Source organism: Aedes albopictus, chromosome 2 (genome assembly GCF_035046485.1).
Source record: "Aedes albopictus strain Foshan chromosome 2, AalbF5, whole genome shotgun sequence".
Classification (NCBI taxonomy): Eukaryota; Metazoa; Arthropoda; class Insecta; order Diptera; family Culicidae; genus Aedes; species Aedes albopictus.
Genome location: NC_085137.1, coordinates 281,630,271 through 281,657,820, shown reverse-complemented (window position 1 = coordinate 281,657,820; position 27,550 = coordinate 281,630,271). Strand labels below are relative to the sequence as shown.

Here is a 27,550-nt window from a genome sequence, read left to right as displayed (position 1 = left end):
ATGTCGAACACCACCGGAAAGCCGGTACGTTGTAACGTGGCAACGGATCGCCAATCCGGAGACGGCGGGTTCGATTCCCGTTCCGGTCGGGAAAATTTTATCGACTCCCTGGGCATAGTGTATCGCCTGACAATTTACAATTTCATGCAAGAAGAAAAAGAAGAAGAAGAAGAAGGGATTGCTTAGCGCTCTTCCGAGCAGAGGAAAAAAGCTCAATAATAGCATATTTTGATACGGAGATCAAAAAGTCATATTTGTTTGTTTGATATAAGAAGTAAAAGTACTGAATATAACATCTCAAATTAACTCCTGGGACATCGTCATCATAGCACATTTAGCTCTTGGTAAGATCAAACCAATAGCAGTGAGCTATTTGATTGATCTTTATATATCAAATTTTGCTATTGTTTTTTTGCTATTATTTTCAGTACTTTTACGTCTTATCTCAATCAAACCAATATCATATTTTGATCATTAATACTTGATCTCTACCCGCGCTTCGACAAAGTTTTTCGGCACATCCAAGGTAATACCTTAACATCATCTGTTATACAGTCGAAGAATGATTTGGGCCCCTTATGAGAAAAATGAAAAAAAAAAGTTTTCCTACACTAAATCCAATACAAATTTCATTCACAATGCGGAATATGGGGACGCAATCATTTATAAACAACATTGTTTCGCAACGTGTAGATTGCAGCAATCTGCTATTCTGTTTAAATTTTTATACTCCGACTCGACAATTAAGAAATCGAAACATATTTGCGGTCAGTCATCATCCTACAAATTATGCGTAAAGTTAAAACAATATTTCAACTCTGTACGATACAATCTATATATATATATATATATATATATATATATATATATATATATATATATATATATATATATATATATATATATATATATATATATATATATATATATATATATATATATATATATATATATATATATATATATATATATATATATATATATATATATATATATATATATATATATATATATACATATATATATATAAAAATGCAGTGGCATACGTGAGACCGCGCATAACTTGCGAACGGATGGTCCGATTAGGGTCGTCTAAGTTTTGTTCTGTTAGTTTTCGCCCAAGGAAGGTTTATGAGGCCAAAAACATGGGAAAATTGAGAGTTTCCGGAAATGGGGTTTTCATCCATTTTGAACTAGGGCTTGAGCGCTTGGCTATGGACTTGAAACGTCAAAAAACGCAGTAGGCAAGACAAAGTTTGCCGGGGACAGCTAGTAGAATATAGAACAAATTATGTATGTATGTAGTCTACAAACGGTTGACGAAATAAAAAAAAAAAATCAGTCGCTCCCAAATTGTGCACAACCAATTGGACGCTTAAAAGCTATTAGGCCGAGTTGATACGATCAAATTTATATTTTCCCATACAACGTTGACCCTCTTTATTGTACACGGTGTCCATTGAGTTCTCATACAAAACACAAATTAAGAAAGTATAATTTTATTTCACATCTGTGATTCATATTTTCAAAACTAATGCAAATATTGAAGAGCCACATAATGCTGAATAATTAAAGCATACGGTTTAGAATAACGTTATTTTCTATTTGTTTTTATAAGCCTAGCAGTACACTTCCGTTGTCTGAAATCCGTTTGCTCCGGCACGCATGACAATTCAAGCCTAACTTTACCAAACACCGTACCGTCCTTAACATATATAATCCCTTAACACACCAAATCTCATTAAAACAGGTGAATGAACATTTTTGCTTTATTTATGTTTTATTTATGTACAAAATAAAACGGCTTCGTACATCACCAATACATAGTCTCATATTTTTTCTCTAGTGGGCATAGTTGCTACTAGCAATAATGAGGACAGGCACCTATTTTGTTTCAACTTAAAACCATGACTTGTTAAAATGAGATAAAATATCAAAGAAATGGCGCACAGTGGTCCAGATTTGAAAATACCTGGCAAAAATTCCCAAATCATAGTAGCCAGCTAGCTTTAGTCTATATGAGTGTATTGGAATATGATTTAGCGCTCAATTTCATTTTAACGGCAGTTTCATTTTTTGTCGATTTCTTCGAACAAAATCTGAACAAAATTGATGTTTTTCATACAAATTTAGTATGAATATATCATCAGGGCGCTATTGTTTTGGCAGCTCTTGGCAGTTGCATTTTTCTTTAACCGATTCTGCATACATAAACGAGCATTTGAACGGAATCTCCGCACGGGGAGTAGCGGGGAGCGATTTGTAAGACACTTTGAAGTCGATCTGTAAGATTTTTTCGTACTAATGGCATGTAATGTCAATTTTGAAGCCGAAAGTGTTATTTTGATCTCTTGCTCCATTGCATATGTCTGATATGCACAAGAACTTACAAATAAACTTTTGAAAGCAATTATATTACTCATATCAATAGACTTTTGTAGTGGTTCAACTTGTTTGTGTTCTCTTTTAAAAATTCAGTACTTTTTCCATTAGCAGCTATTCAGTGCTGTAACAAGATACAAAATCAATATTTCCAATTTTTTTTAAATGCCAGTTAGTGCTCCTGGTATTATGGATGAATGCTCAATATGCTGTATCCCATATAAGTCATGTTCAAAAATTGAGTTTCTACCAGCTTTTCTCAAAATTAAACCTCTGTATGGCGTGCATGCCAGCCAGAGTTTAAAATTTCATAAATTACCGCTTGTGGTTAGTTTTAACAAAACATTCCCATAAAATTGCACATTGATTTTCATAGCCTTGTTTAAGAAAATCTGATCATGGCAGGTTATACTGTGTAGTTGTCACAATTTTCAAAACTGCGTCCAGAAAGCATCAAGAAGTTGATGAAACCTGAAAACAGTGCTGTAATGGTTCATTACGTAACGCAAATCAGTGCTGTAATGAACCATTACAGCAATGTTTATTTCGTGCGGGAAATTAGGCCTTTTCCTTCAAATTCAATTTGATTTTGTATGAGAACTTATTGGACACGGTGTACATCAACCCTAGAAATTTTTGCAGCGAGGATTGTTCCTGGAAACCTTTTAGAGGATGCTCAATTCATTTCATTTTTTGCCACGCTTACATTATTGCGCTAAAAAATTGAAGCATTGATTTGCAAAATTATGACAAATCTTAGAAGTCTAGTGCCTTTCGAGAATACAATTAAGGAAACTAGAATGTCTTCATGTCTTGAAAAAATGCAAACACTAGCCTTTGTCAGTATTGGTAATTGCCAAGCATGTGCGCAAATTATGTACAAAATTTTCGACTGATTGCCAAAAAAAAAATAAAATTGATTGTTATCTTTTGATCTAAGACTGATATACATACCTAGAGGCCTTTCGAGGGTTTTAGACGGTGTTCGAACAACCGGTAACGAGGAACGTTGTTTTCCACCTCGTCTGAATCCGGTGCTGGCGGTTTCCACCTCGGACATAATCCCCGGGTCATCATCGAAGAGTGCCCCTTGGTTAACGGGTGGGTATGCCCTCATCTGACGAGTCTACAAGTGATGAAATATCAAAACCACAAGACAAAACCCTCAATAAGGACTAATTACTTACATCCAAATCCAGTGATCGCTGAAGAACTGAGAGTTCGCCTTGACCTTGATAGTGTAGCATGTCTCCACCCAATGTATGTCTTCTGGGATCTTCTCTACTTCTGGGAACTCGTCTTCTGTCGTCAGTCGCTGTCGTAAAAAAGCGGGGAATACAAAAATCAAGTAATAGATCAGGTCTGACTTTGAGAATACATAAGAAAGCGAGGATTTGAAATTTCAAGAGCAAAAATGAGTACCAAACATCACATCATGCTAAAAAACTGTTTGATTGATCATGTGAAATTTTCAGTTCGAACCGAAGTTTGGTTCTTCAAACTTGTGCTCTTTTGACAACTTGAGATGTGACTTCGGTCACCCTAAGGATACTTACCCGGCTCATTTTGTTGATTGCGGTTGCCCTTTTCATTCTGCCAATCTTCATCTGGGGAAACAAGCAGAAATAAAATCGATGAGTTCCACTCAGCTCGGCTACAAATGAAAATCTTGAAATATTGTTCGATCTTCTACCCTAGGATCTTCGAAGCATGAAACACGCAGAAAACTTCAAACCCATCTGGCACTTGCAGTAAAATCTTATAGAATAAACATCAATGATTGCTAGGATACGTTTTTTCTCGGGTGACCTACTTGGTTTAGTCCGAAGGAAATAATACATCTCCACTCCACGTGCATCTTCGACAATCTGTTGTCTTCATAGATGCAAATCGGAATTTCCTCCTAACCCGACGTCTTCACTAGACAGAAATATCTTCTTGTACCAACTTTTTGAGCCCTCTAAGCAGAATACCCTCTCCGAATGAGTGCAATCAATTTGGAACCTTTTAATGTCGTAAATCCCCAGAAAACTATGGGGACGTTTATAAACCACGTAGACTTGACGTAGACCAAATTTTGCCCATCTCAGACTCCCCCCTTCCCCCTCGTAGACTTTCGTCGACGTTTTAAAATTTGTATGGAGCGTTGACTTTGGCCAGAAAGTTGGTTCGCATGAGGTGTCGTTCAAACCAACGGGGGTAGACGGTATTTGCATATGTTTTGCACAAAAGCATCACTGCGATTGTACTAATTGATGTCTTATACTTATGACACACATGTGATACAAGAATCACTGTACAATTGCTTTGGAAATGAGTGCCATACTGGAAATTCTCTCAGTTCAAGTCAGTCTTGTTAGAATTTTCTTGACACTGCGTACCATTGTACAGGAATCACACTCGTATCACATGTCTGTCCGGGGTATTATGCTTTTCTGAATAAAAATTTTCCTTCTTTGATTCGTAGGCTGTTCTAAAGAATTCTGAACGTCCGGCCAAATGCCATTAGGTCGAATGGACATAAAGCGTAATTATCAATCGTTGTCTAACAGATTGTACTTTCAAGCGCTTATATTACTAACTCCATCAGCGAGTTATCCTTCTTTAAACTAAGGCTGTTCATTCCAGTAACATTATGATTTGGTTACCGTGTTGCTAAATTTTTCATCATTTGCCTTTTTTATCTAAAGGGCTGTTTGCAGTTCAGAAGGAATTTCTCAGCCTATCTTGAAGCATGGGAAATTCCTTGCCTGATTCGCTCAAGAAACCGTTTTTTCTTCAATCGCAGTACGCAGTTGCGAAGGAATGACAGTTCAAATGGCAGTCACCGTGAAAAGTTTCTGCCAGGAATCGTTCAAGAAGTTTCTTGAGCGATTCCTTTCGAACACGAAACTGGGCTTAAGGCTGGTTACTAGGCTGGTTATGTGTTGTGCAGTTTGTGGCGATCAAATTATTAAGTCTATTTGGCCTTCTTTTGATAATAGGCTGTTCTTACTAGTTACATTGTTGAACATGTTGGCTAGTGCAGGCCTGGGTAGTAGTTTTTTTTTTCAGAAAAATGGTCACTAAAGTCACTATTTTCATAAATCTGACAGCATTTAGAAGATCATGTAAGAATTTTGGCATAACAAAAATGCCAAAATTGACGCGAGTTTTTTTGCTTCGTTGGCTTATGGATACCAGATTTAGCTAAGTTTGTTCAGTTTGTTACATAATATCCTGCCTAAGCCATTTGGAAGACATTTAAAGTTCGCCACAAAACAGTGCATTTACAAGGGGTGGCCAAAATGTTTGGGATAGGCATTTTTTTTTTCTTACACAAAAAAGTTCAACATGCTATAACTTTTCATAGAATGCATCAAACAATCTAATCTAAAACTTTGACTGTTTTTCAAACTACACAGCGTAACAAAAATTAACTCATGGTCTGTCTCAAGAGCAAACTTATGTGTCTTTGACAGATCTTGGGTCACTGAATCCGAAACCGTGCTCAGATTTGCTCCAGCTAGAGGTGTGCGCCGCCGCGCCGATGAAAAATCGGCGTGAATCGGCGTGCGGCTCCCCAAGCCAACAAGAATCAAAAATACTATATTTTTTAAACGGGGATAGGTAAAGGGGGGTTATACCCATGCACTGGTGGAAAAAGTTTATGGTTATGTTGTTTAAAGCCGATTCAGGAAGCATCGGCGTGAAAACCGCACGCCGATCGGCGTATCCCTTCTCAGAAAGGCTACCATCATCAAAACCAAAAAAATTCTGCAGCAGCACATAGCTAGATGTCCGTTTGTTGCAATCCAATCATTAGAAAGTAGTTTACTTTGTTCATAAATGTTTGAGAAGCCCCACGCCGATGCACGCCGATTTTACGCCGAATATTCGGCGCACACGTCTAGCTCCAGCACGTCACAATTTCGAGCTATACCTCCATTTATAGGGCAAAATATGCAATTTTGGGCATTTTTGATTGCAAGTCATTAAGCATGGAAATATATTTTTTAAGCAATCAAAAGGTAAATTGGTTAAATCACATATAAATTAACGACTCATGCAAAATATTTCGTTTTAACAAATCGAATTTGATAGTTTTAAGCGATTTATGTTAGGTACGATATTTTCCATACAAGTCTCCCTCCAAAAGTTGCACGCAAGTTTAAATACTAACAAAAAATGTTTAAAGCTATCAATTTTGATTTGGTAAAACGAAATATTTTGCATGAGCCGTTAATTTAGATGCTAATTGACCACTTTATCTTTTGATTGCGTAAAAAAAATTTCACGCTTAATGGTTTGCAGTCAAAAAAGCCCAAAATCGCAGATTTTGCCCTATAAATTGAGGTATAGCTCAAAATTGTGACGTGCTGTAGCAAAACTGAGCCCAGATTCGGATTCAGCGGCCCAAAATCCGTCAGAGACACACAAGTTTGCTCTTGAGACAAAAAAATGTTGCGCTGTGCTATTATACAGGGTGTTCCTTTCCTTAATGCTAATCCTTCGGGGGGTGATAGAGGACCATAATAGGAGAAAAAAATTGTTCTACGCATATGGTCAAATCTCAACCGTTCCGGAGTTATTGAACTTTTAATGTTTTTGACTATGCCCACCCTAAACTGGCTGTAACTTCAAAACGGTTCAACTTATCGAAGTTCTTTCGATTGCATTGGAAAGATAATTAAATTTTCTATCTAATAACGTCTTTGAACCTGTTGGTTTTTGTAATTTAGTAAGTTTTGTAGGGCAAAAAAGTTAAAAGTTAGCTTTTTTTGACAAGTTTTTGCTTATTAACTTTGAAAAATGCGTGGTAAATTAAATTTTTCTCTTAGAGAAACTTGTGCGCCTTGACTCGCTTAACATTTCGTTCTTTGACGTCAAACTCCTAAATCTTATCGTTTTCTTACAATTTCGATTTGAACACCCTATTTCGGATCAATAATTTGTCTCAGTAAATGCCACAGATGAAAGCTCACTTAACCCCACTGTGTCATTGGAGCTGGCGTCTTGTTTTGCATCGCGCCACCGCGCGCACAGCACACTTGATCAGTCGTCCAATAGCAACAGCGTAGCGCGTATGAATGACAAGAACGACGCTGTGCGCTGGTTCATGTTGATGTTGAATGATTTGGTGTGATTACCGTGATCCTGAGAGGCTCTTCGTGATGATTAGGGAAGTGGACTAGTGATTCTAGGTGCAGGTTGATTATTATCGGTGAAAAATAGAGGTTTTGATAGAACGGGAAGAGGCATAAACTGATGATTCCGAGAAAGGGGGAGGGGTAAAATTACAGAAGGAATCTTGAAGTCACTGAAGGGAGTCACGTAGTTTCGGGGGAAATTAAATAAATTCTGGTAGAGAATGAGGGTTCAAGAGATAGGGTTTCGGTAAAAAAAAATAAATAAAAAAAAATCTGGGACACGCTATTCTTAAAAGTGCAAAGTTGGAGCTTAGAACTAATGATTTGAGATAGAATCTGGTTTAAGAAACTTTTGCTCTGCAGAATGATAACAGTTTTTCAAATTCATCTAGAAATTTCGTCAACGATTCATCAAAATTCCTACAGAAAATCTATCAAGCATTCTTTTCACGATTCTTTCGGGAATTCCTCCATAGATTCCTCCACGAGCTCCTCCAAGAATTCGCCCAAGAATTTCTCCAGAAAACTACCCAAAACATTTTTAGGCGTTCCTCAAAAAAACATCCCAGAGATTCCTCATAGAATTTCTCCAGAAAGTTTACCATGAATTCCTCTCAAAAGATTTTCCCGGAGATTTCACCAGATTTTTTTTTCAATAAGTCTTTCCGGCATCGTTCTAAGGAATTTGTTTCAAGGATTCCTCCTAAGGAATCTTTCAGTAATTTATGAAAGGATTCCTGTATTAATTTCTCCAAGGATTACTCCACGAATTCTTTCGAGGGTCCCTACACAAAATCATCTAAAGATTTCTATCAGAAATTCTCCAAGGACTCCTCCAAACTTTCTTCCTAGAGTTCCTGCAACGATTCTTTCATGGATTCTGACAGTAATTTCTCCAAACATTTCTTTATGAAATTCTTCAACGATTATCCATGGGTTCCTCCAAAGAATTTTCCAGCAGAAGTTCCCCGGACAATTTATCCCACAATTTCTCTAAAGATTCTTTGATAATTTCTTCAAAAGATTTCTTATGGGAATTAAAACTGCAGGAATTCCAACCACCAGGAATTTCACCAGGAATTCTTCTAGAAATTCCTCCAGGAATTCCACAACGAATTCCACCAGGAACTGCATAAGAAATTTCTACAATAACTGTACCAGAAAATCACTAGTTTCTCTAGGTGAAGTTTCTCTGGGAATGCCTCTAGGAATGCCTCTAGGAATTCCTCCAAAAACTCCATCAGGAATTTACAAAATTGTCAGTCAGTAGTGTCTTCAGGTATGCCACTTGGAGTTTCTCGAGGAATTCCATCAGGAAGTCATCCGCGATATCCACTAGAATTTTTTTAAGGAGATCTACTAGGAATTTCACCAGAATTTGCTTCAGGAATTCCACCAAGAATTTCTCCAGAAATTCCACCAGAAGTTCCTCCAGGAATTCCACCTGGGATTTTACCTAACATTCCACTAAGAATTCCACCATGAATTCTTCCGTTAATTCTAGAAAAAGCTTCTCTAAGCATTCTCCCAGGAGTAACTCTATGAATTCCACTAGGATTTACAATAGAAATTCCTCTAGAAATTTCACCAGGTTTTCGTTAAGAATTACAACCACCAGATATTCACCAGGAATTCTTCCAGAAATTCCTCCAGGAATTCCAGCAGGAATTGCATAAGAAATTTTTCTATTAATGATACCAAAAGTTCCGCCAGGAAAACCACCAGTTTCTCTTGGTGAAATTTCTCTGGGAATACCTCCAGGAATGCTCCTATTAATTTCACCAGAAATTCCTCCAGGATTTTCATAAGGAGTTTTTCCAGGAATTCAATCAGGATTTCTTCCTCGATTCATTAAGCAATTCTACTAGAAATTTCACCAGGAGTTTCTCCAGCAGAAGATTTTCTTTAATTTCTTACAGAAATCACTTTATTAATACCTCCAGGAATTCCATTACGAATTCCTCCAGGCACTCTAATACGAATTTTTCCAGGAATTCTACCACGAATTCCTCCGAGAGTATCACCAGGATTTCCACCAGGTATTCCACATGGGATTCCTCAAGAAATTTTACCAGGATTTCCACCTGGGATTTGATCCGGAGTTCCTTTAGGAATTTCAGCAGGATTTCCACCAGGAATTACACCCGGAATTTCTCCGGGAATTTCATCAGGATTTCCACCGGGGACCCCCTTAGCAATTGCTCCAGTAATTCTACTACTAATTCTACTTGGAATTCTATCAGGAATTCGTTTAGAAATTCTACCAGAAATTCCTCTAGGAAATCTACCATGAAATCCACCAGGAACTAATCCACTCGAAATTCCTTCAGAAATTTCGACAGGAATCTCTCTAGTAATTCTACCAGGAATCCTTCTATTTATTTCTACGAAAATCTTGGATATGCACTAGAAGTTGATGAACTATCTCTTCAGGAAAATCCATAAGCATTTCCTTCAGGAATTCCACCAGGTTTTTTCTCCAGCAGTTCCAGCCAGAATTCCACCAGAAATTCCATCATGAATTCCACAAGGAACTCAGCCAGGAATTGTTCCACAAATTCTACCTAGAACTTCACCTGGAATTCAACCAGGAATTACACTAGGCATTCCACCAGGGTTTGGCCGGAAATTCCTCCAAGAATTCTTTCAGGATTTCCTCCAAGAATTTCACCAAGAATTCCTTCAGGAATTCCACCAAAAACTAAACCAGGAGTTCCACCAGGAATCCTTTTAAGAATTCCTAAAGAGAATCCATCAGGATTTTATCAAGGAAATCCACCATGACGTCTGCCTTAAATTCTACCAGAAATTCTTGCAGGGATTCCACTTGAAACTTTTTCCAAGAATTGCACCAGGAATTCCTGCAAGAATTCCAGAAGGAGTTTCTCCATGAATTCCACCAGAAATTCTTTCCGATTTTTCCCATTGAGTTCCTCCAGGAATTCCACCAGACGTCTATCTGAATTCCACCACGAACCCTTCTAGGAATTCCACCAGCAATTCCTCCATGCATTTTGCCAGATCTCTCAGGAATTCTCTTAAGCTTTTCACCAGAAATTCCTTCAAAAATTCAACCAGTAGTTCTTCCAAGAATTTCTCTTGGAATTTTTATTGGAATTCCACCAGAAATTTCACCGAGGACTTCATCAGGAATTCCTCCACAAATTTCAGCAGGATTTCCACGATGAATTCCAGCCAAAATTACATCATGAATTCCACCAGAAATGGTTCTTTACCTCCATTTATTCTACCAAAGATTCTTTGATTTGTTCTTCAAAGGATTTCTGGAGGGAATGAAAACTGCAGGAATTCCAACCACCAGATATTTCACTAGGAATTCTTCCAGAAATTCCTCCAGGAATTCCACAACAAATTCCACCAGGAACTGCATAAGAAATTTCTACAATAACTATACCAGTAGGTTGAACAGGAAATCCACTAGTTTCTCTAGGTGAAAATTCTCTGGGAATGCCTCTAGAAATTTCTCCAAGAACTCCGCCTAGAATTCCTCAAAAATTGTCAATTCATAGTGTCCACCAAGAATTTCAGCCAGAATTCATCCAGAAATTTCACCAGAATTTTCATCTGAAATTACACCCGGAATTCCTCCAGGAATTTTACCAGGATTTCCACAAGGAACCTCTATAGGAATACCACCAGGAATACCTTTAGTGGCTCCAATAGAAATCCCTCTAGGAATTCCTCCGTGTATTCTTCTACGTGTAATTTCAACAATTCTACCAGGAATTCCTGCATAAATTCTACCAGAAATTCCTCCGAGAATTTCACCACAAGGAATTTCTCCAGGTATTTCACTACGAATTCTTCAAGGAATTCATCCAGGAATTCCACCAGGTATTCTAATAGGAATTCCTCCAGGAATTTCACCAGGATTTCCACCAGGTTTCCTCTAGCAATTCTACCATGAAGCCCTCTAAGTATTCCACTAGGTATTCTACTACGATATTTTTCCAGAAATTCTACCAGGCATTCCACTCGGAATTCCTCTGGATATTTTACCAGCATTTCCATCTGGAAATGCACCATAAACCTCACCAGAGATATTACCAGGAATTCCGCCAGAAGTTCCTCCAGATATTCCACCTAAAGTTACTCCACGAGCTCCACTTGGATTTTTTTCAAGGAATTTCCCTTTGGAATCCACCTGGATACCCAACAAATAATGATAGCTGAATAACAGCTTAGTCAGCCAAAATTTTTGAAATTAATCTTAAGAGTGGTCATCTGTTATACAGCAACAATGTTTGTTGGGTGTCCACCAGGAATTCATCTGGGAATTCTACCAGGCGTTCCTCAATGAAGTCCTTTTTGAAATCCACCAAAAAGCTCTTCTGGTGGTTGGAATTCCTGCAGTTTTCATTCCCTCCAGAAATCCTTTGAAGAACAAATCAAAGAATCTTTGGTAGAATAAATGGAGGTAAAGAACCATTTCTGGTGGAATTCATGATGTAATTTTGGCTGGAATTCATCGTGGAAATCCTGCTGAAATTTGTGGAGGAATTCCTGATGAAGTCCTCGGTGAAATTTCTGGTGGAATTCCAATAAAAATTCCAAGAGAAATTCTTGGAAGAACTACTGGTTGAATTTTTGAAGGAATTTCTGGTGAAAAGCTTAAGAGAATTCCTGAGAGATCTGGCAAAATGCATGGAGGAATTGCTGGTGGAATTCCTAGAAGGGTTCGTGGTGGAATTCAGATAGACGTCTGGTGGAATTCCTGGAGGAACTCAATGGGAAAAATCGGAAAGAATTTCTGGTGGAATTCATGGAGAAACTCCTTCTGGAATTCTTGCAGGAATTCCTGGTGCAATTCTTGGAAAAAGTTTCAAGTGGAATCCCTGCAAGAATTTCTGGTAGAATTTAAGGCAGACGTCATGGTGGATTTCCTTGATAAAATCCTGATGGATTCTCTTTAGGAATTCTTAAAAGGATTCCTGGTGGAACTCCTGGTTTAGTTTTTGGTGGAATTCCTGAAGGAATTCTTGGTGAAATTCTTGGAGGAAATCCTGAAAGAATTCTTGGAGGAATTTCCGGCCAAACCCTGGTGGAATGCCTAGTGTAATTCCTGGTTGAATTCCAGGTGAAGTTCTAGGTAGAATTTGTGGAACAATTCCTGGCTGAGTTCCTTGTGGAATTCATGATGGAATTTCTGGTGGAATTCTGGCTGGAACTGCTGGAGAAAAAACCTGGTGGAATTCCTGAAGGAAATGCTTATGGATTTTCCTGAAGAGATAGTTCATCAACTTCTAGTGCATATCCAAGATTTTCGTAGAAATAAATAGAAGGATTCCTGGTAGAATTACTAGAGAGATTCCTGTCGAAATTTCTGAAGGAATTTCGAGTGGATTAGTTCCTGGTGGATTTCATGGTAGATTTCCTAGAGGAATTTCTGGTAGAATTTCTAAACGAATTCCTGATAGAATTCCAAGTAGAATTAGTAGTAGAATTACTGGAGCAATTGCTAAGGGGGTCCCCGGTGGAAATCCTGATGAAATTCCCGGAGAAATTCCGGGTGTAATTCCTGGTGGAAATCCTGCTGAAATTCCTAAAGGAACTCCGGATCAAATCCCAGGTGGAAATCCTGGTAAAATTTCTTGAGGAATCCCATGTGGAATACCTGGTGGAAATCCTGGTGATACTCTCGGAGGAATTCGTGGTAGAATTCCTGGAAAAATTCGTATTAGAGTGCCTGGAGGAATTCGTAATGGAATTCCTGGAGGTATTAATAAAGTGATTTCTGTAAGAAATTAAAGAAAATCTTCTGCTGGAGAAACTCCTGGTGAAATTTCTAGTAGAATTGCTTAATGAATCGAGGAAGAAATCCTGATTGAATTCCTGGAAAAACTCCTTATGAAAATCCTGGAGGAATTTCTGGTGAAATTAATAGGAGCATTCCTGGAGGTATTCCCAGAGAAATTTCACCAAGAGAAACTGGTGGTTTTCCTGGCGGAACTTTTGGTATCATTAATAGAAAAATTTCTTATGCAATTCCTGCTGGAATTCCTGGAGGAATTTCTGGAAGAATTCCTGGTGAATATCTGGTGGTTGTAATTCTTAACGAAAACCTGGTGAAATTTCTAGAGGAATTTCTATTGTAAATCCTAGTGGAATTCATAGAGTTACTCCTGGGAGAATGCTTAGAGAAGCTTTTTCTAGAATTAACGGAAGAATTCATGGTGGAATTCTTAGTGGAATGTTAGGTAAAATCCCAGGTGGAATTCCTGGAGGAACTTCTGGTGGAATTTCTGGAGAAATTCTTGGTGGAATTCCTGAAGCAAATTCTGGTGAAATTCCTAGTAGATCTCCTTAAAAAAATTCTAGTGGATATCGCGGATGACTTCCTGATGGAATTCCTCGAGAAACTCCAAGTGGCATACCTGAAGACACTACTGACTGACAATTTTGTAAATTCCTGATGGAGTTTTTGGAGGAATTCCTAGAGGCATTCCTAGAGGCATTCCCAGAGAAACTTCACCTAGAGAAACTAGTGATTTTCTGGTACAGTTATTGTAGAAATTTCTTATGCAGTTCCTGGTGGAATTCGTTGTGGAATTCCTGGAGGAATTTCTAGAAGAATTCCTGGTGAAATTCCTGGTGGTTGGAATTCCTGCAGTTTTAATTCCCATAAGAAATCTTTTGAAGAAATTATCAAAGAATCTTTAGAGAAATTGTGGGATAAATTGTCCGGGGAACTTCTGCTGGAAAATTCTTTGGAGGAACCCATGGATAATCGTTGAAGAATTTCATAAAGAAATGTTTGGAGAAATTACTGTCAGAATCCATGAAAGAATCGTTGCAGGAACTCTAGGAAGAAAGTTTGGAGGAGTCCTTGGAGAATTTCTGATAGAAATCTTTAGATGATTTTGTGTAGGGACCCTCGAAAGAATTCGTGGAGTAATCCTTGGAGAAATTAATACAGGAATCCTTTCATAAATTACTGAAAGATTCCTTAGGAGGAATCCTTGAAACAAATTCCTTAGAACGATGCCGGAAAGACTTATTGAAAAAAAAATCTGGTGAAATCTCCGGGAAAATCTTTTGAGAGGAATTCATGGTAAACTTTCTGGAGAAATTCTATGAGGAATCTCTGGGATGTTTTTTTGAGGAACGCCTAAAAATGTTTTGGGTAGTTTTCTGGAGAAATTCTTGGGCGAATTCTTGGAGGAGCTCGTGGAGGAATCTATGGAGGAATTCCCGAAAGAATCGTGAAAAGAATGCTTGATAGATTTTCTGTAGGAATTTTGATGAATCGTTGACGAAATTTCTAGATGAATTTGAAAAACTGTTATCATTCTGCAGAGCAAAAGTTTCTTAAACCAGATTCTATCTCAAATCATTAGTTCTAAGCTCCAACTTTGCACTTTTAAGAATAGCGTGTCCCAGATTTTTTTTTATTTATTTTTTTTTACCGAAACCCTATCTCTTGAACCCTCATTCTCTACCAGAATTTATTTAATTTCCCCCGAAACTACGTGACTCCCTTCAGTGACTTCAAGATTCCTTCTGTAATTTTACCCCTCCCCCTTTCTCGGAATCATCAGTTTATGCCTCTTCCCGTTCTATCAAAACCTCTATTTTTCACCGATAATAATCAACCTGCACCTAGAATCACTAGTCCACTTCCCTAATCATCACGAAGAGCCTCTCAGGATCACGGTAATCACACCAAATCATTCAACATCAACATGAACCAGCGCACAGCGTCGTTCTTGTCATTCATACGCGCTACGCTGTTGCTATTGGACGACTGATCAAGTGTGCTGTGCGCGCGGTGGCGCGATGCAAAACAAGACGCCAGCTCCAATGACACAGTGGGGTTAAGTGAGCTTTCATCTGTGGCATTTACTGAGACAAATTATTGATCCGAAATAGGGTGTTCAAATCGAAATTGTAAGAAAACGATAAGATTTAGGAGTTTGACGTCAAAGAACGAAATGTTAAGCGAGTCAAGGCGCACAAGTTTCTCTAAGAGAAAAATTTAATTTACCACGCATTTTTCAAAGTTAATAAGCAAAAACTTGTCAAAAAAAGCTAACTTTTAACTTTTTTGCCCTACAAAACTTACTAAATTACAAAAACCAACAGGTTCAAAGACGTTATTAGATAGAAAATTTAATTATCTTTCCAATGCAATCGAAAGAACTTCGATAAGTTGAACCGTTTTGAAGTTACAGCCAGTTTAGGGTGGGCATAGTCAAAAACATTAAAAGTTCAATAACTCCGGAACGGTTGAGATTTGACCATATGCGTAGAACAATTTTTTTCTCCTATTATGGTCCTCTATCACCCCCCGAAGGATTAGCATTAAGGAAAGGAACACCCTGTATGTGCATCATTGGTGCAATTTGGGTTCGATTGATTAATCTTTCGCAAAGTTAGAACCGTTCGGGTAAAACACTTTTTTTTAGATAACTCATTTTTGAGCTGTCGTATAGCGGAAACCAGTGAACCGAATTGAACGAAATTTTGAACGTACACTAACAATATATAAATGCTTCACAAACTATTAAAACAAAGATACTTTTTGAATGTTGAAAAAAGTTCTCATGGATTGACACTTTTTGGATTTTTCTCGAAAAAATGTATTTTTTTACGTCAATGTCAAAAAATATTAGTGTTGATGTCTAAAGATTTTTCACTTCTGTTCGCAAGTTATCTTTAATCAGATATATTAGAGCCTATTTAGATTAAAGGAAGAACACATGAGGTAATTTTTGAGTGGTATTGTAAATTTGACTTATTTTCCTCTATATGGGTAAAAATTTCAACCCGGTATAACTTAATTCGCCGTGAGAAAATATTACATTTTATAACGTTGTATTAAGTATCAATCTATTGTTGATAGACGTTAAAAATTTATTCAATTCGGTTCACTGGTTATCGAGATATGACAGTTCAAAAATTAGTTTTTACCCGAACGGTTCTAACTTTGCGGAAAATTATTCAGTCGAGCCCAAATTTGTACCAATGATGCTATTATATGTGCACAAACAGTCAAAGTATGAGATTTTTTGATGCACTCTATGAAAAGTTACAGAATGTTGATTTTTTTTTTGTGAGAGAAAAAAAATTGCCTATCCCAAACATTTTGGCCAACCCCTGTATTTAAGGTTTGTTCAACGAAGAAAAAACGATTCGACGTCGGTGAGTTCAAGCGGTAAGAAGAGAAGACCGCAAGTGAACAATTTAAATTTGAAGAAAATGGATTCCCTTTCTCCCGTGGAATTCTGGTGCGGATCGGTGTCAACGGCGGCAACTCGATTTTGCGATGGACGCCCGAATCCCAATGAACGCCATTTCGAGGGAATGTTCCAGAAGCTGTTTCCGTATGTGAAGATTAAAACTGATCTATGGAAGGTATTCATTGCTGATACGGAAACGATTTTCGACCATTTGGGAAATTCCACGCTTTAGTTCAAGGATCACAATGCCAATTTTCCGATTGCGACCGGCCGGCACCCTCTGCTGAGACGATAGGCCATGACCAGTTGAGGACTGAAAATCTGTTTTTGTGCGATGTCCAGCGGCAGACGACCTCTCCACGCAGCTTCAAGAAACAAAAGGACTTTCCTTCCTATCATTGGATTGAGGAAACTAAGCAGAATCAAAACTTGAGAAACTGGTGAGTTAGTTCCAATTAATCTATTCAATATTTCTTATCAATCTTTTCAAGTAAGACGGCATTTTGGTTTCCAGGTAAATTTCCATAATTAATATTGGCGTACAATTCTATATTCCTATATTTCGCATATATTTCTCAACCATATAAAACTAAACAAATCGGAGCGTTTGGTACGGTATGTCCACGCATCCTTCCATCCCTGTTGATTCTAGAATTGCTTCGATTTTTAAGATTATTTACAAAAATCATTTTCGAGGTAAACACAACGTAGTAGGCCTGGCCGCTTTGATGCTTGGATCATATTTTTGTTATGCTACAAGCATCAATACCAAGATCAATACTGACAAGAAAAATATTGGTTAAAGGTTATTGCGGCCATAATAATAACAAAATGCACCATAGGAAAATCAAAATGCACCATAAATAATTAAGCAATGTACCGACAAAATGCACAGCTTTCTCCATAAATAAATAGAAATGTTCCATAATAAATTAAAAATGTAGCGGTAAACCAAAAGATTTTCTAGTTAAAAATGAAACATTGTATCAATAAAAAATTAAATAAAACACCATAAACAAATAAGTTTGCTCCATAAAAAATAATAAAAATATTCATAAATAATGAACATTTGCTCCATAACTATACCATATTTGCTCCATAAAAAATTAAAATTGCACCATAAATATCATCAAATTGCACCATTAACAAACTATAGATTTTACCTCAAAGAATGCAAAATCTACAAAAAATAATCAAATTCTGCATCATTAGCAGTATTTCAATGGCTAGTAGCACTGGAAATATGTAAGTATATAGTAATATGTGGAATATAAAAGGCTATATTCTGCACCTTCTGCCTAAATTAAAAAAAATCAAATCTGACTATACATGTCAATGGTTGCTCCTCCGTGATTGATCTGAGCTGGTACCAATTGCACTAGGATCCAAATGAATAAGGGCTGGGACACTCCACTTATTCTAAAAGTGCAATTTAAGCAGCTCATACATTCTTGATCAATAACGGCGCCGGCCACGTCCTTATAGTTAGTTAGGAAGGGAAAGGAATGTTCTAACATTCTAGTGTGCTGGTTGTTGCTACTAAAGACCGGGATCACCTCTGCATCCCCACAACCAGCACGGATGCGATCCATGAATAGGGGTTATTTTTATAGGGTTCGTGATAGATTGTGTGGTGAATAAGGTGAATAAGGTCAAGCGGCACAGCACGCTTTGGTTGCATAACTTGTAGGCGTTATATATACGGATTCTTTTAATACATGCGGCGTAGCCTGTGGATGCGTTGTAACTGTGTCGATTCGGTTATAGGTAATCCACAAATCCATGAATTTGCCCGGTATAATGCAAACAGAGATGTTATCCCGTGAGCGTTAGCGAGTTCGAACAGCAAGCGATTATTCGGTAAATTGCATTCATAGTGTTTCCATCTTTTAAGTCGTTCTATCATAGATGCGTGCTTCGGTACATGGTTTCTGTTTATTTTCTTCTTACTTTTCATATTAACATTATCCCATCCACATCCTAAAACTATATGTCGTTGGACACTGCAGCAATGGTACAATAAGATTAAATTTATGTAGCTTTTACATTCTTTGTGGTGAAATTTACAATTTGTTTATGGTGCAATTTGATTATATTTATGGTGCAATTTCAATTTTTTATGGAGCAAATATGGTATAATTATGGAGCAAATGTTCATTATTTATGGATATTTTTATTATTTTTTATGGAGCAAACTTATTTGTTTATGGTGTTTTATTTAATTTTTTATTGATACAATGTTTCATTTTTAACTAGAAATTTTTTTGGTTTACCGCTACATTTTTAATTTATTATGGAACATTTATATTTATTTATGGAGAATGCTGTGCATTTTATCGGTACATTACTTAATTATTTATGGTGCATTTTTGTTTTTCTATGGTGCACTTTCGTTATCTATGGGTGCATTAAATAGGCTGCCGAAAAATATTTGGGCGTAATCTAACCCAAATATTTTCCAGGATGCTTTCTTATACTGGCTGCGTTTGTGTTAGGTAGGTTGAATTAGCTTAAAAAACAACAATGCCAAAATTGATGCACACATTTTCTTCAAAAACCTTGCTTTAAAAAATGTTCGGCTGCGCCGCGTATTACATTATTATTACGTCGACTAAGCTATACTACAGTTTTATCGTATTTGCGAGAAGTGAAGAAAGATGGATTTGTAGCTAAGATTATAGATGAATTTGTGAATTACTATACTTTTTAATACTAACTAACTAGAATAGCGTATTTTTCGTCAACAAAAATTTCATGTTTTTACGGTCCCAAACAAATTTTGATAATTTTAAGCCCCTTGAGGGACCACTTAGCCTTGAGATACGGACTTCAAATTTTGACACGATCATTTCTTAGCAAAAACGATCATTTTCCAATGACGAACATTTCCAATTTTTGCAAAATAAGGGACGACCTAGTCAGCAGCCTGACAATCAAAACAAAAGCCCTAACAGCGTTACTCTAAAGAACAGCCCATTCTCATATAAATGAAAATCTTCATTTGGTTAACATTTTGGTCGCTAGCCAAAATTTTCAACAGTGTGACCTGAAAGAACAGCCTACTATCAAAAGAAAGTAAAATTTTCTATACAGTTCAATTTGATCGCCATTAACTGCACAACACATAAACGGCCTTTGATGAAAAAAAGGCAAATGGTGGAAAACTTAGCAATTCGGTAGCCAAACTATAATGTTACTGGAAAGAACAGCCTTTAGTTTAAAGACGGTAAAATCTCTGATGCAGTATTATTTTTCCTCCCCTGTTGGGGAAGTTATGCCACTGCGTCCAATAAAGCTAAACTTTTGTGGCATGTCCCGTTTTGATATTCGCATCTAGCTAGATAATTACCATGTGTCAAGTAATCAGCTTCTGCCGCCGCGACGCGTCGTCGTCTCCCAGTCAGGTGCCATGGAATTAATAAACCCCAAGACCTTTCCAGGTTCAGCAGACCAGATCTCACTGGGTTGAAAAGCAACCACTATTTAGAAATCTTTGCCTACGCGTGTATAAAGCACCACAACTGCAAAGCAGATGTTCCGAGGTTTCATGTTCCGTATTGCAGAAACGACAGATATCACTCTGAATCTGGCCAATATTTTTCAAGTGATACCTGCTCGGGCAGTGTCCAGTTACTAGGCCAGTGTATGTACACAGAGCTCTCTTGTTGAGCTCTAAGAGCTTTTTAAATGTATCATCATTTGGTGTTATAAATCGTTTTGACTGATTGCAATTTTTGAAATCCATCCAATTGGATATCACCCTCTGCTCAGCCCAGCATTTCAGGTTCATTTTTATTGTTTGATATACCGCAGAATGGTTCTAAACCAGCAAACTGTAAATTAAAACCACTTTTAGCAAGCTCGTCTGCCATTTCATTCCCTTCAATGCCACAGTGACCTGGAACCCAGTATAAGTTTACTGAGTTCCCTTGGCACAAGAGTTAGCAGTATAAGCGTTTGAAAGTACAATCTATGTTACGACTTTTGCTTATTGATAATTACGCCTAATGTCCAATCGGTCTTATTTCCATTCGACCTAATAACATTTGGCCTAATGGCCTTTGGTCTGACGTTCAGAATTCTTGAGAACAGCCTTCGAATAAAAAGGCAAATTTTTATTCAGAAAGTGAAAGATAATTCCGCGAAATGGTATTCGGCGAAATGGTTAATTCTGCGAAATGTTATACAGTGGCGATTCGTTCGTTGAGAGCTCGTTAAATGGGCTGTCTCGATGGTTGAATCACAGACAAACAGACGTAACACCTTGAACGATTTTCATGGAAATCCATCGCCCAGTTCACACTAGCATCACCTGGTGGAAAAGTTGCACGAATCACTGTGTTGTGCAATATCGTCAACAGAAGACGCTGGTGTGAAACGTCAAACGCATAGAAAAACGATGCGCGCGTCTCTAGTTGTGAAAGCCACAACTATGAAAATTTAAAATGATCGTTAAAAGCGTGGTCGATGGAAATTTCGCAAGTGTTACGTCTGTTTGTCTGTGGTTGAATGCTCACTGGTTGGGGCAAAACCCAACTAAAAAGCACTGTCGATGTCAAAATAGATGTCAAAACGAGTTTGACGTCTGACCGCCGTCGCATCACAGCTCCTGTATACAGAACGTTTGCGCAAGTATGTGAGTGTTTCGTGACGTATTTCTCGTCAGTTGCGTGTGTGCTAGAGCCGCTAGAGCGTTTTGATCAGATGTCAGTTGCCCCAACGAACGAACACGATTCGCTAATCGGGGCACAGTCGTGACCCAACCAGCGAATCCGGACTGTACCGCGAAAAAAAATCCGTGAAATGGTATGACACATTCTACCGTGATGTTACAACGTTTTGACGCCTTTTCGGTCAGATTTTCCACTTGTGCATTCGGATTACTTGTCAAATTTCGGATTACTTGTCAAATTTCCAATAAGTATTATCTGTTCAACAGTTAGTTTTCATCGGAAAAGTATGTTTAAAGGGGAATGAGTAGCATGACGTTACAACATTGTAACGTCACGCTACGAATTCCCGTTTTGAACATACTTTTCCAATGAAAACTAACTGTTCAACAGATTAAACTTATTGGAAATTTTACAAGGAATCTAAATATGCAAAATATTTGAGGGTTCACGGTCGAATTTACGAGTTATAGTGAAAAATCTGACCAAAAAGGTGTCAACACGTTGTAACAATGTAACGTCAATTTAAATTTCATCGCATCAACCCGGAACAAGGCTCTTTCAATGTATATTAGCGTCCAAAACAACTGTGCAAAATTTAGAAGCGATTGGTTGCGTCCCCGTATTCCGCATTGCGATTGAAATTTGTAAGGAATTTAGTATGGGAAAACGTACTTTTTTGAATTTTACTCATAAATTGAATTCTTGCATCTAATATCATGTAACTAATGACGTTAAAGTATAGCCTAGGATATGTCGAAATACTTTGCCGAAGACCGCAAAGTGATCCGACCACGGGGACGGCAACTTATTTTTTCACTATGGAGTTTGACAGGTTGGATTGTGCCTCCTTACGTGGAGTATAAATTTATGCTCCAGCCAAAATATTCACCAACACATTCATGAAATTTGAATGTTTACCTTTTCACGAGGGATATTGGTGCAAAACGCTTGCATCACATTAAATCTCATTAAAGTGTTGATCATGGAAAAGCGGCATTATTTGATCATTTTCAATTTGAGAGTGTCAATGTTGAGGTAAAGTTCCAACAGAATGTGGAAATTATTTGTGAAGACACACAACACCTGTTTTCGCAAACTTTGTTCGCCAAAGTGCGTTTTTCCTTATTTTCTCTCGCTGCTGTATTGAGTGAATGTTGGTATTAGTGAGCTCTAGCTGCGCATGATAAGCGGCAACCAAATCAGATCATCGTAGCACCCCCGTGGATCCGACGCTTGTGAAAAAAGCTATTCGCTTGGTAACTTGGCCCAAAAATTAAGATTTTATTATTGATGTTATTCCTTTACATGTTAAATTTTAAGCACCACTAGGCAATCTGTACGTTATAACTTTTTTCTCAAGGGTCGAATCACTCTGCGGTCTTCGGAAAAGTTTTTCGGCATATCCTAGGCTATACTACAACATCATTTGTTAGATCGTTTTAGACGAAAAATTTCCATTTATGAGAAAAATGCAAAAAGCACGTTTTCCCATACTAACTTCCATACAAATTTCAATCGCAATGCGGAATACGGGGAAGCAACCAATCGCTCCCAACTTTTGCACAGTTGTTTTGGACGCTAAAAGGAATCGAAAAAGCTTTGTTCCGAAAAATCGACTTTATTGACCCAGTCTAGTGTATACACAACCCAAATATTCTACAAGTCAGAAGTGGATTTTATTTGGATCGTAGCAGGGTGTTCGAGCAAATGGCTGTGTTTTCGAAACTGTTACCTACTCGTTTTATTTTGCTTCGCGTTGTTTAAGGTGAAACGGGACGCTGTGTTATTTTTCCTATCTTGCCTCTCTTTCTAACAATTTGCCTCGCGATTTTGAAGATGGTAATCTCGAGACCTATCGCACTGAAGATGCTGAAAACCAATCAGCATATGCACTGCAAGTGAGCATACACAATGATAGGTTTTTGTTGCAAAATATGAAGTAGAATCTGAGATTACCATCTTAGTAGCAACAGAGCAATGGCGGATATTTTCTCGACCGTCCCGTCCGCCCTTAAATGGGCTTTTCATTTCACGTCTTGAACAAACTGCTCTGACATTCATACACACAACAGAAACACGTGTTTGATGAACAAATTGAGATTTGAATTATGAAAAGAAATCCACGTGCTCCGGTGGGAATCGTACCCACGACTCCCAATTCGCTCCATCTCCATACCCTGAAGTTATGTACAGAACCGAACTGGATTCCACTTTCCAAACGTAAAATACTGGATACGTGCAAGACCCTAGTACCTAGTATTCGTTGGATGTTCGTGTAAGCTCAGCTGTTCGAGTAGTTACTGAACGACAAGCATCAGAAATCAAACAATAATCTGGTTGATCTTCAGTGATTAGATTATATACTCACCTCCTTCCCGACCTTTCCTTTTCTTTTTCGTACTGCCTGACGAGTTTGAAGAAGAGCTCTTATCTTTGCTCTTCCACCGGATCAGCATTTTGGGAATTTTTCTCTCTAATTCCCTGCACTTGCAATTGAGATGATTATTGTTGTTGCACTTCTATGATTCTCTTTTTTTTTTCTTGTTTGATTAGATAAATAATAACTAATAACCGGAACGAACAGTCGGAATTTCTGTGCACTTAATCACTATTTAACTATTTTTTCCGTGCTGTTGTAATATTCACTCAATGCATACAAAGGATTTCTTATGAGATGGCTCAATCACTCGTATCCTGAAACAGATTTGCCTTATTCCTGAAACACTTTGAACACTGGCGGAAGGGACACCGGTATGCACCACATGCGCGGTAGATAAAACTTCAGTGCTGTTGATATTACACCATTTTTCAGCACCGCAAAACCGTAGCGGGTAGGTATGTATTATTCCCCACCCCAGAGCTAAATGCAAGCTTCATACAAAGATGTGTCTCTATCTTTTGAATGTACGTCGACCCTGGGCGTATTCAGATATACAATCTGTTGAATTTCAGTAATAGTACCTTATGACTTTCGACTATCGAATTCTGTAAAATGTATCCATGTAAAGCTAATAAATTTATAATTAATAGCTATAGCTGAAAAGATCGACAGCATACATGCTCGCTTAACGTGTAAACCCACATTAAATATGTATTACGGAAGATGAGCACCGCTGATTAATATTGAAGTAAGGTCTCAAGCTTATGCATGTTTAATTAATTACATATTAAAGAAATGCTTAACCCTCTTAAGATGTTGCGCACCACGATGGTGTAGTGTACGTTCAGCGTGCCTGTCTGTACTCCAAAGGCAATCTGCCTGGAACACGGTTTATATGGGAAAACATAGAAAATGAAAAAAAAACTCTAGCTCCTGTATACTTTTTGAGTTCCATTTTGGTCCCATATCAACTGTGCAAAATTTCAGATCAATCGGGAAAACTATATTTTAGCGCCTTCCATTCTTATACGGTTTTCATACGATTAACTATGGGGAATATTTACCACGTCGAAGAAAAATCGCTTGCAGTCACCCCTCGATCCCTAAAATTAAGTCGATGAATGATGTTTGTAAAAAAAAAACTTCACGTGGAATCAGACCTCCGAAGACCGCAAAGTGATGCGACGTTCATGAAAAAAGTTATTAGGCCTTACCAGATCGATTAATATGACGAGATTTTATTATTTATTGTTATTCTTTACATATTAAACAACGTTGCCATGCTATTCGGTTTTGAGTCAATAACTTTTTCCACACGATTTATATCGCTTTGCGGTCTTGGGAGGGTTTGGTTCCTTGTAAAATTTCCAATTGAAATCATTCATCGATTTATTATTAGGGGTTAAGGGGCAACCTGTGGTGGTTTTTCTTTGAAAAAGTGGTTTTACCCACACTTGGCAGTTGTTTCAAAGGAAGGTAGGTATTCATTGACATAAGATTAAACCGAGTTTAAAGTAAATTATAATAAGTTTTGTTTGAAAAATATGGCATTAGAAACAGAAACATGCATTTATCAACTATAACACCTATATGACTATGACCACGAGGGAACTGTAAGGGAATTGAGGGCATAATGAGCAGCTTAAGCATTTAATTATTAAATTCAATAGGAAACAAAATAAATGTGTAACTTTAACGTGTAATCCTTATTCGTTACATGTAATAAACATTGAAAATTTCTTGTTCATTAAATTTACACGTTTTCGTGTATTGCGTTTAGAGGATGGGTATAATGATAAGGTGCTAGGGCAGAATGAGCAAGCTGTGTTTTGTATAGGAGAACTTACGTATTTTCGGCCGTTTTATTTTCTTCGTTGTGTTTTTTTTTAATCAATTGAACTCAAAATTTGCCTTAAATCTTTCCCAATTAAGCGAAATTATTAGATTAAGTTTCAGACAATTTGGCCAAAAAATCCTCATGACGAAAAGAACAAACCTGCCGATAATAACCTTACTGTATGCATAAGATACAAAGAAACTGATAGATGTTTACCATTTTAATAATGTTTTCACCAGTTGCTCATTTTGCCGCACTCTTCTATCAGATTTTTAAAGTATATTTTTTCCAACAAAACAATTTCACAGATATTTGAAAACGTTATTAATACATTTCATTGGTCCAAAAAATGGGGGAACTTACGTACTTTGAACGGCTTGGTTCTCTTCGTCATGTTTTTTTTATTATTTTGAAACTTACCCAAATAATGATAGCTGAACAACGGCTTATTCAGCTATACTTTCAAAAATGGAGCTACAAAAATAACACAAAGTTTCCATTATGTATATGCTTTTACGCAGTTTCAGAACATAAAACACAATGTTCCCAAAGTTCTTAAAAATAGGATTAAGGGTAGGCCAATGAAAACGCTACTTCACTGCAAATCGGTTTGATACAGGTTTCAAACAGGTCTGAACTTTTCAAAAAAAAGTAATTACCCAATAAGTCAATGAAGACATATGAAAATTGCTTCCTCTTTCCCAATTTCCTGTTATCATCACAAAACCCTATGATCCAGCTACGTTTATCTAAGCCTTTGGACATACATACTAGCAAATGAAAATTTTATTCGTTGAAATTCATATTATCCTTCTTGGCATCGTACACATGTATGCGTGAGTGGGAGTGAAGGATCCGAAAATGACTAAAAAATCGAAATTTTGCAGGTCGTGTATAAATTTGTTGCCATTGCTTAACAGTTTGAAAACTCTAATGTTAAAAATCAATTACCTTGAGTTATCGATTACTAGAATAGTAATCCATCTTAAGACAAGCAAGATAATACTTGAAAAAAATAGCATACTTGGTCTAGCTTCGGTAACACTATATTGTAATAAAACAGTCCCAGGGGACGTACCAACACCCATTTTATGCTTGCATTAGCTCTGGAGATTAGTTTTCAATTAGAAGCACTTGTTCTGTTTTTTATTACGTTTTTATTTTCGGCTTTTCTCCGGTTCGGTTATTTGCCTCAAAGTAGACTTCAAATTCGATGTCTGGTGTCGTTTCTGCACTCAACACTCCTCTAATGGCGTACGATATTTTCAGTTGGCTGATAACTCGCGCGCGCCACAGCCTACTATGAAACATTCACCGAAATTCGCGTTCTGAATCATCGCCATTGATTTTTATGTTGGAAATACTCTGTATTTGATTGAATATTCCGTTTTTTCGACACTTTTTAGATCGAGCGAAATTAATAGTGTTAGGTAAAGATCCGCCGTTACTGTCGTCGGTCGATAGAACCATGCGTGCGCATACATCACTATTTACCCTTCCTACATGGGTGTGCCTGTTTGTAAATGTAGAATTGCATATACAAGAGGGGAGATTTCAATCGAACGATTTTCATCGCTCAGAAGAAAAACTTCTATCCTATGACAGACATAACTGTCAGATAAAGCAATATTATGGAAAATTCAATATTCAAATAAGAATGATCCGTTATTTATCGAATATTATGCTACTCATACAGACTCCAGAAACCTCAGAACCCCGCTTTTCTAGTTGCAGTCGATGCACAACATAGAAAGATGTTTTAACCCACCGAATAAGCTTTGAAAATGTTTACAGAAAAAAAATGTAACAATATTACATTACGAGAAGTTTCCATTCTCATTAAAACCAAAAGAATTATAGTCGCACAAATCATTTGATAATTCCAATGGTTCTAAAAGACGTTGTTAGTAGCCAAAAGCTAAACTTTACAAATGGAAATGGACAAATTG

At 37.4% G+C, this 27,550-nt stretch overlaps 1 protein-coding gene across 10 annotated transcripts in view; it reads right to left on the bottom strand.

Annotated features, from left to right (window-relative positions):
* LOC109414982 (coiled-coil domain-containing protein AGAP005037) overlaps window positions 1–27,079 on the bottom strand; it is a 220,891-nt gene extending 193,812 nt beyond the window's left edge. For 5 of the 10 annotated variants that reach the window (XM_062851938.1, XM_062851945.1, XM_062851943.1 and 2 more), the window contains exons 1-5: window positions 26,755–27,079; window positions 23,753–24,078; window positions 3,939–3,989; window positions 3,570–3,697; window positions 3,337–3,508 (exon numbers count right to left, since the gene is read on the bottom strand). In XM_062851938.1, the coding sequence (XP_062707922.1) occupies window positions 3,337–3,508; window positions 3,570–3,697; window positions 3,939–3,989; window positions 23,753–23,840 (439 nt within the window). In that variant the 5' untranslated portion in view covers window positions 23,841–24,078; window positions 26,755–27,079. Of the gene's footprint in view, window positions 1–3,336; window positions 3,509–3,569; window positions 3,698–3,938; window positions 3,990–23,752; window positions 24,172–26,754 lie in introns of all 10 variants that reach the window. The other 5 variants (XM_062851942.1, XM_062851944.1, XM_062851940.1 and 2 more) reach the window with 4 other exon arrangements.
* Between the last annotated feature and the right edge of the window lie 471 nt (window positions 27,080–27,550).